We start from the raw sequence: 9,332 nt of genomic DNA, 5'->3' as shown, positions 1-9,332 counted from the left end.
CTTAGGGACAAGTTTAGGGCTGGACGCAATCAAATACAGCCTGGGAAGCCAAGTCCGTGTGTCTCAGTTACTCAGTAATACCCAACACTTGCTTACCAAGTGCCAGACTTCCTCAAAACGTGTATTAACTCATTAACCCTCAGAGCAATCCTATGAGGTAGATGCTATCTTAGCTCCCATTATATAGAAGGGAACTGAGGCACAGGGAGGTTAGGTAACTTGTCCAAAGATACACAGCATGAGGAAACCAAGACTGCAGCTCCAGCACTGTCCTGTGTTTCTGACATCTGCACCAACATCTGCTGTACATCCTTCTAAATGCACTACATGTTCCCTGCCTTTCAAAATGGAGCATAAGGAGCATAAAGTAAGCATTTATTGGTGGTTTTGATTAAAGTTTTCATCACCACAATAGCAGTAATACAGCACCGGGTTCAGAGGCTGCTGAGAGGTGGCCCTCAGCTGCCAGGTCATTTGGGGTTCTTGAGTCTGCTTTTTGAAGACTTTACCCAATGAGGGATGGAAAGTTATGGAAGAATTTTAAGCAGGGGAGTGCCATGGTCCGATTTAAGTTTTAGTAACGGATGTAGGTCTTTTCCAAGGGTGATGGACATGGAGAATTAGCAGTGACTGTAAATCCAGAGCCCCTCCCTACAGGTGTGGTCTCCTGGCCTGGCTTCTGGGCACAGGTTTGTGGGCGTGGTCTGTGAGTGAGGAGAAGAGGAGCACGGAGAACCCAGGTGAGTTGTGGTCAGATATCTTCTCTCTCATTCTCTGCTCTCTGCCCTCAGTGCCTCCCAAGGTGACTGTGTCCTGTCAGAGTGCTCCAGAAGACAGCATCACCTGTCTGCCCTTGCCTCTGGCCTTTGCCCTTGCTCCATCTTGTTTCACTGGAAGAAGGACTAGGTGCTCGGTGAGTGGGGCCTGGGGACTCTGGTGACGTTCTGCTCAATGGAGGTGCAACATTCGACATGTGCGTCGCCCTGGTGCCGCTGACTGGGGGGGCAGGGGGCGGGGTCTGTGCCTGCTGGATGGAGCAGACCCCGCTGGCAGTGGCTGCTGGGTACCCTGGTGAGTGCCTTACCTCCTAGTCCTGCGGGCACCCCCACCCAGCCCTTTCAGAGAGTGAGGAGCCCCAGGCAAATCATCCTGCTGGTTTTTCTAATATTGGGATGGGAACTAGGATGGGGGACTCCTCAGAGCAGGCCGGTCCAGGGCTCAGCAGACAAGGAGGGAACCACACTCTGCAGGGGGAGTCTGGCCTTGGGAGTGCACCCCCAAGGCATGGTCCTCCCCTGGGGTGCCTTGGGACACAGCTTTTCTTTCTCGGCCCTTCTCTGCTTTGGCAGCTGTCTGCTCCCCTGCAGCTCTGGGGAGGTCCACCGGGGAAGATCTGGGCCTTATGCTTAAGCATCTTAGCAGCTGCCATTCTCCTGCTGGCTTCATCTGGGGATGTGGAGGAAGAGGAAGGAAGGGGTGCTGAGAAAGGAGAAGATTGTGAGCAGGGAGATGCTGCTGACCTCAAGAAAGACCTGGCAGCAGCTGGGGCTGAATTTGGAGGAAAGGGTCTTTTGTAGGTTTCCTTGAGAGGTCGATTCTTCTCCCCATCCAGAGTGTAGAGACCCAGTTGGGGGGGGTGGGTGAGAACCATCTGATCTGAGCTCTGTAGTCAAGTGCTTGTGCCCTCCTAGGGGATATATACTCCCTACATCTGGGTCCGTACTGCCCCCAGCATAGCCACAGCAATACTCTGCTGGCCCCGGCCTGCAGGGGCCCCCACTAGCAGAGGGCTAGATGAGATGACCCATAGGTCCTTTCTGGGACGATCGTCTTCTTTCTTCTTTCTCTTTCTCATTTTGTTTGCAGCATGAATCTGAAACAAGTGAGGCCTCCAAGAAAGAGGAGGAGGTGTCCTGATTCGGCAGAAAAATCTGAGTCACCAGCTTGGTGAGAAGCTCATAGCAACCTTCAGAGAAATTTCATGCCCTTGAAGGTTTCTGCAAGAACCCTTTTACCCCTTGCTTGTCCTTAACCTCCACTCTGCTAGACCCGCCCCATGGCGAGCATGAAAATGCACCTGTCAGATCTCCAACTCCAGGGAGTGTAATTGATGGAGGTCCTCAGCGGCTGCGCTCTGAAATCCATCACCTCTTGGGTGTTGAGGCCACACTTCTGACAGTGCTCTCGCAGTCCAAGGCAGAGTGCGGTGGGGACACTAAGGCAGGATACCAAGGGGATGCCCGGGGGATGTAAGACTCCTTTGATGGGTCACTGGCTCCAGTGCTCCCCATTGGCCTTGCCAAAAACTCCTTGGATGAAGAACATCCTGGGATGATTCCACCCAACCTCCTCTCTTCTCTACTTCACTGGGGTCTGACGGCTCCCCAGCCTCTTCTAGCCCCTCCAGATTTCCCCCACAGGCATTTCCCCTAATAAATTTATTGCATGTTTCATTCTGTATTGACATTGACTTCTCGGAGGACTCAGACTAACACACTCCCTTTGCTTAAGAATGGGAACCTCCTTTTGGCCTCTTCCTTTCCAGGTGCCGATCCAGATCCCCACCTTCGTTGAGCTGTTGGCAGTGAGGGGTGACAGGGATCAGGGGAGGCCTTTGAGGTGCTTGGTACCCCAGAGCAGAGGCCCGCCCTCTTTCACCTCCTTAACCAGGCAGCTGGTCTGTGGTGGCTGTGGCCCTGAACGGCCTCAGCAGTGTATGAAGGACATGGATGTCCGTCTGCACACACTGTCCGCCTCCCTCCCCTCATTCCCTGCTCTTTGACGTCAGTCATTCTCCCAAACTGCCTCCTTTGGGTGGTAGGTAAATAAGAGACAGGCAGGAGCTGTCAACGGTGTCTGTACCCCTTCCCCAGGCCTTCCTTCTCCACTGTCAGCTTCCCTTTTGGTGGCCTCACAGGAAAGATGGGGCTCAAATGGCCTCTAAATTTAGGAAAGCAGAGAAATGCAAAGGATAATACATCTGCCACAAGAATAAAAAGCCAAGATAGGTAGCGGGGAGCCTTCACTATGTTCCTTTATTTACTTATTTTAATTTTTAACACATTTATTGAATGTCTGCTGTGGTAGACACTGCTAGTCATTTTTATGAATCTCCACAGTGAAGCTTGACAAGTCGTGGAGGTAGGTACTATTGATTATTAACCCTGTCCGGCTGAGATGATTTGCTCTGAGGTCATAAAGCTGGGAAACAGTGGAGCCAAGATCTGAACAAAAGTTGTCTGACTTCAGAGCTGATTATTCATTTAACATATTTATTGGAATGGCTTACATTGTTCTAAGCACCTGAGACGCAACAGAAAGCGAAACAGGTGAAGATCCTTGACCTCATGGAGCTTATAGTCGAAGCTGTATCGTGCTTCACCAACTGTCTTTGCCAGGAAAATCATGGATTTCAGACTCAGGCTGGGTTTGAGCTCTTGCTCTGTCACACATTGTCTGTTATCCCGGGCAAACCACTGTGACACTTTTCTCCAGTTTCCTTACCCATTTAAAGGGGGCTAAGCGGGTCCAGCTGAGAGAGGTTGTTTTGGCTAGATGAGGCCATGTAATAATTTGTGGTAGGCTCTAGATGCAAAACAGGACACACCCTAAACAGTACATAGGACTGAAAGGTGACTTTCATGACAAAGTACACCTGGGGCACAGGGCTGGAAGTGGGCGTAGGGCACATGTTAGACTGTCGTGTGGTGGCAGTAGTGGTGAGGGCCTTGGCCACACCAGGGGCCGGGCCGGCCACACGGAATACTTCCTGCTGCTGCTGCCTGGTGGTGGTCTGGCTGGTGTGTCTCCATGGATGCTATCATCTCTTTCACTTCTCCCCAAGGCTTCCTCTGCTGTCCTGACGGACATCTTGGAAGGATCTTCACTTTCTAGCTTGGCTCAGATATATTTAAAACCCTTGATAATACTGACCATATTAATTTGAGCAATTTGACTCTGATGTGCCTTTCTTCATGTAGATTTCTTCATGTTTCTTATGCTTGGGGTTTGTTGAACTTGGATCTGCAGGTTATAGTTTTCTTTAAGTTTGGAAAGGTCTCAGCTATTTTTCTTCAAAAAATTTTCCGTCTCCTCTCTCCTCAGGAAATCCAATTGGCTGCTTAAAGTCCAATAGCTACTGATGGTCTTTTCATTTCTTAAAGTCTTTTTTCTCTCTGTACTTCATTTGCTATTCTGTTGCTATGCCTTCAGGTTTACTAATCTTTTCTTCTGCAATGTCCAATCTTTTGTTAATCCCATCCCATGTCTTTTTTTAAAAAAAATCTTAGACATTAGCGTTTTCATCTCTGGAAGTTTGATTTGGGTCTTTTAAAAAAACTTCCATGCCTCTACTTCTTTTTATCTTTTTTCTTTTGGCCATGCTATGTGGCTTGTGGGATCTTAGTTCCCTGACCAGGGATCTACCCTGGGCGGGCCCCCTGCAGTGGAAGTGCAGTGTCCTAACCACTGGACCACCAGGTAATTCCCTCTACTTCATTTTTTAAGCATATGGAATACAGTTATATGTCTGTTTTAATGTCTTTCTCTGCTAATTCTAAGGGCTGTATCAACTCTGGGTTAATTTCAGGGGGCTGATTATTCTCCTCATTATGGGTCTGGTTTTTCTTCCTCTCTGCACACCTGGTAATTTTTGATTAGATTCCGGACATTATGAATTTTTGCTTTTCGGACACTGGATATTTTTGCATATTTGTGAATCTTCTTTACTTTATTCTGGGGGTGCAGTAGGGTTATTGGGTAACAGGTCCTTTCAGATTTAGCTCTTATGGATTGTGAGGCAGGTCCAGAGAAGTGCCCAGTCTAGGGCTAGGTATCCTCTACAGCTGAGACAATGACTTCCTGAGAACTCTACCCCGTGCCCCTTGAATTACATTTTTTCAGTCTGGCTAATGGAAACAGGCACTATTCCAGGCTTTGTGTGAACGCCCGCACTTTTCCTTCTAATTCTTTTGCGCGGTCCTCTCCCTAGCCTCATGTGCTTCTCTCACACACGTGCATGATAAGTACTCTTCTGGATGCTGCAGGGGGCCCTCTTCAGGTCTCAGGAGCTCTGTATCTAAGCAGCTCTCTTCTCTTGGGTGCTCTGTCCTATGTACTCTGTCTGCCTCAGTCTCCCTGAACTCTCAGCTCTGTCTCTTCAACCCAGGGAGTCTGCCTGGCTCTGCCTGTTCTTCCTCCCTGTGCTGTGGAAGGAAACTCTCAAGAGAGTAAACTGGGGCAATCTTAGGGCTCACTTCACTTGTTTCCTTCATCTCACAGATCACATCCTTCATTGCCTGATGTCCAGTGTTTTAAAGACCATTGTTTCCTGAATGTTCTCCACCCCTCCCCCCCTCCACCAGGCGGGAGAGTAAACATGATCTCTGTTACTCTGTCTTGGCCAGCAGTAGAAGACTTCATTCAACCACTTTAGTTTTGAACTAGGCCAAGCCAAATTCCTGGATGGCTAAAGTCACCATTAGAAGATCCCAGTCTATCTCAGTGGATTTGGGCCCAGCCCCTGTTCCCAGGGTCACACAGTAAAGGCATCATCCTCTGCAACCAATTAGGTGTGGTTGGTATCACAGATATGTGATATGTCTGGTTCATGGTCCCACAATGGAGACCTTAAGGATACACCCAGGGCCAACACTGGCAGGAAACCATCTCTCTGCTTAATAATGGGGCATCTTCTTGGTCTTGGTGAGGGGTTCCCAGAACATGGGCTTCTGGATAGAGTTGCTTCCTAGTTTCTATGTCCTCCATCAAGAAATGTTTGCCCCAGGGCTCAGGTATCACTGTCAGAAGACAATGAACACTTGGCCCCAGGAGCTCTGGAACACTTATTGGCCCAGAAAATTCTTTGGTTCCAGCCGGGAGGGTTCAGGATGTGAGCAGCTTTAGGGCTGTGGAGCCCAGGGGACACCTGGAGGCCAGGCTGGGCCATGGCTGGTGTACACATGCTGGGTTCCTGGCTCAGTCACCACTCAACGCCCTGCCCATGAGGGGCTGTCAAGTTGCACAGTTTTTTTAAAAAAAAGAAAACCATAACTTGAATCTAATCATGAGGAAACAATCTGACACACCCAGAATTGGGGGCATTCTATAAGCAACTGGCCTGGACTTCCTACAATGTCAACGGCATGAAAGATAAAAAGAGGTGTGTGTGAGTGATGGTGGAGGTGGTCAGGGCTGTTGTAGGTTACAGGAAACTACAGAGCCATGACAGTCAAACACAATGTACCAACCCTAATTGGATCTTAGAGTCGGGAAACCCCCCAGCTACAAGGGACTTTTTTTTAAGAGGACATTTATGTACAGCTTAGGTATTGCAGCCATGTTAAATTCCTTGGGTGTGGCAATGATATTATGATTATGGAGAGAATGTCCTTGTTTTTAGGATATAAATGCTGAAATATTAAATAATACTAGAAAGCGGCAATTTACTTTCAAATGGTTCAGCAAGGAGAAAATATACATACATACGTACATACATATGTATACATATATACAATTGCAAGGACAAAAGGCCGGAGGAAGAAACAGGTTTGGCATATTTCCAAACATAAAGAGGGCCAGGGGGAATGAATGGTGAGAGATGAGAATGCAGAGCCAGACAGGTGCCAGATCTTGAAGGGTTTTGTTAAAGATGATAAAGATTTTTTATTTTCTTTTAAGGGTAATGAGAATCAAGGGAGAATCCCTTTGAAGCAAGGGACTTGGTCAGATTTATGTTTTAAAATCCCATGGTGCAGCTTATTTCTTCCCATACACCCGGCAAATGTCCCCAGGCCCCTGGAGTTGCCACACCCATGGAAAGGATTTTTATTCCTTGTAGCATGTAGCTGTTCCCCCACCCATCTCTCTGGTGGCCAAACATGGGGCCTTTGTGGTCCCTGTGGTTCTTGTCCCTGGGAAAGTACCCAGGAACCAGGGGGTTTCCCTGTCAGTCACCGTCTCCTGAGAAGGTGACCATACGTCACACCAAGAAAAGGGAACCCTGCCCACATCAGGCAGTTATGGTTGTGGAGGCAGCCCGGTCTCCTGTGGCCAGGGAAGAGGAATGGTTCATTCTGGAATTTACAGAGAGAACTTAACAACAAGCAATAGCACTTTCTTGGTGGAAATTGGTATAAATGGACAAATAAGTTCTTGGAATAGAGGATCTCCAAGAGGAACGGGGACTCGTTTCTTCCATTTTATACTGAGTCTTTGCATCTTTTCCGCACTCTGAGTCTCCCTGATGGCATTTGACAGTACCCCTGACATTCTGTCCCAAACCTACATCGGAATCCCCTCCTCTCTTTCCTGGAGAGCAAGCTTGGAAAAAAATCACATAATTGGATAGATTGGGGCCATGGCTGGAAAATACTACTTGTCCCTTAGTGATGTGCTGGCATTGGACTTTACTGGCTCTCAAGAGCCTATCTTGTGCATATCTTCCCAACTCTGCATTCAGTGACATCATGATGGTAACTTGAAATTGGCTAATGTAGGGATATTTACACAACGGTAATTAGCAAATATTACAAAAGAGGGTTCCCCTCTAGAACCAGACGACCAGTTGTTAAACATCTATGAGCACATCACTGCATATTCCATTTGCTTGAAATTCTCTTCTACCCTTATTTTCCCCCATATTGAGGTTTCTCAGCACTTTCTTTTTCTCCTGGACTAGTGAATTTAACCTTGAGAATAGGTTTAACCTTGAGCATGGCGCTCATAAAAAAGATCTTGTAAACTTAAGGAGAAAATATTCCCTCCCGTAAAACTATAGGAAAGCAGACCTATTTAAAGTGAGTTCTGATAAAGAGGTATATTGAGAGTATTCACAAAGAACACTAGTTTTATTCTCCTGCCAGTGGGAAGACTTGTTGAAAGTGTATAATCCTGCTCTGTTTTCAAATAACAAAGGAGTCTTTTAAGATGCCTGGACTTCAGAGATTGTTATGTACTGTGAAGTGTAGCCTTTAACCCTTAAAAGTCCATAATTCTGATTGGTTGTCACTCAATAGTTTGATGCCCTGATAACAATATTTACACTGATATATATATTTTTATTCTGAGTGCATAATTTGCAAGTTTTTAAGTTAGTCCAGAAAAGAGCCTTTGGCATTTCCTTGCCTACCTCCATGCATGATAAATTCCTTATTCAAAGGGTCTGAGAGCATATGAAATTTACAGGATCACTTTGGATCATAGGGCTACTACGAGTATGTGGTCTCAGGGCTGCCTGTCCATTTCCTTGTCTTTGATGAATTTCCTCTTTCATGCTCCTCTATGCTATTGTAAATACTGGGTCTGCCTTTCAGTTCCCTGTATGCAGTTCCAAGCAGATACTCTTTCTTAGTTCCAGCAAATGATCTTTTCCTCCTACTTCATCAAGCAACCATAAAAGAGTGAGAGATAAATAGTCATAGAGAACCTTACAGACGGTTTTCTAGGAGCTGACTAGCTAACCAAACCCACTTCCACCCAACCGAAATGAAAAGAACAAAATGAATAAAAGTAGCCAAAAGTCACACCAGCAGTGCTGAGACAAGGAATGCCAAGAACTTAGAAAAATGTTATCTGGAGGCAACAATCTGGACTCTAAAACTGAATGAGATTATATAATCCAACATGATTCTACTGGAGAGCGGTGGTAGGGCAAAAGGAAGACACACAACATTCTGAAAAATTTTATTAATCCTGCCACACTCTATACCAAACCCATTATCCAGTCCTGTTAATTCTGTTCCTAGATATATCTGGAATCCTCTCAATTTCTCTGCATATCCATATTTTTAATATAAAGGAAAGTTACTCATGTGGATTATTTTTGTCCATATGATTATTGGACTCTCTTATCAATGTAGATAAGTCTTACAGATGCTTCTTTCATATTTCATAGGTAAAAAAAATGTCATATGCAAATAATAACTTTGTCTTCTCTTAAAAACAAGTTGGGACTTACATTAAAACTAAAAAATGTTGGCTTCCCTGGTGGCGCAGTGGTTGCGCGTCCGCCTGCCGATGCAGGGGAACCGGGTTCGCGCCCCGGTCTGGGAGGATCCCACATGCCGCGGAGCGGCTGGGCCCGTGAGCCATGGTCGCTGAGCCTGCGCGTCCGGAGCCTGTGCTCCGCAACGGGAGAGGCCACAACAGAGGGAGGCCCGCATACCACACACACACACACACACACACACACACAAAAACTAAAAAATGTTGACTGACAGATATAAAGGAAATAGAGAAACTTCATGTGCATCTAGGTATGAAGACTATTTTTTTTTTTTTTTGCGGTACGCGGGCCTCTCACTGTTGTGGCCTCTCCCGTTGCGGAGCACGGG

The 9,332-nt window shown here is 46.8% G+C and overlaps 1 protein-coding gene across 1 annotated transcript in view; it reads left to right on the top strand.

Moving 5' to 3' along the window:
• The first annotated feature begins 971 nt into the window (after nucleotides 1-971).
• CD207 (CD207 molecule) overlaps nucleotides 972-9,332 on the top strand; it is a 23,687-nt gene continuing 15,326 nt past the window's right edge. The window contains 1 exon segment of the mRNA XM_024133511.1: nucleotides 972-1,071. Within this exon segment, the coding sequence (XP_023989279.1) occupies nucleotides 972-1,071 (100 nt within the window).

This window comes from Physeter macrocephalus, chromosome 12 (assembly GCF_002837175.3).
Source record: "Physeter macrocephalus isolate SW-GA chromosome 12, ASM283717v5, whole genome shotgun sequence".
Lineage (NCBI taxonomy): Eukaryota > Metazoa > Chordata > Mammalia > Artiodactyla > Physeteridae > Physeter > Physeter macrocephalus.
This window is presented reverse-complemented; position numbering and strand designations above follow the sequence as displayed.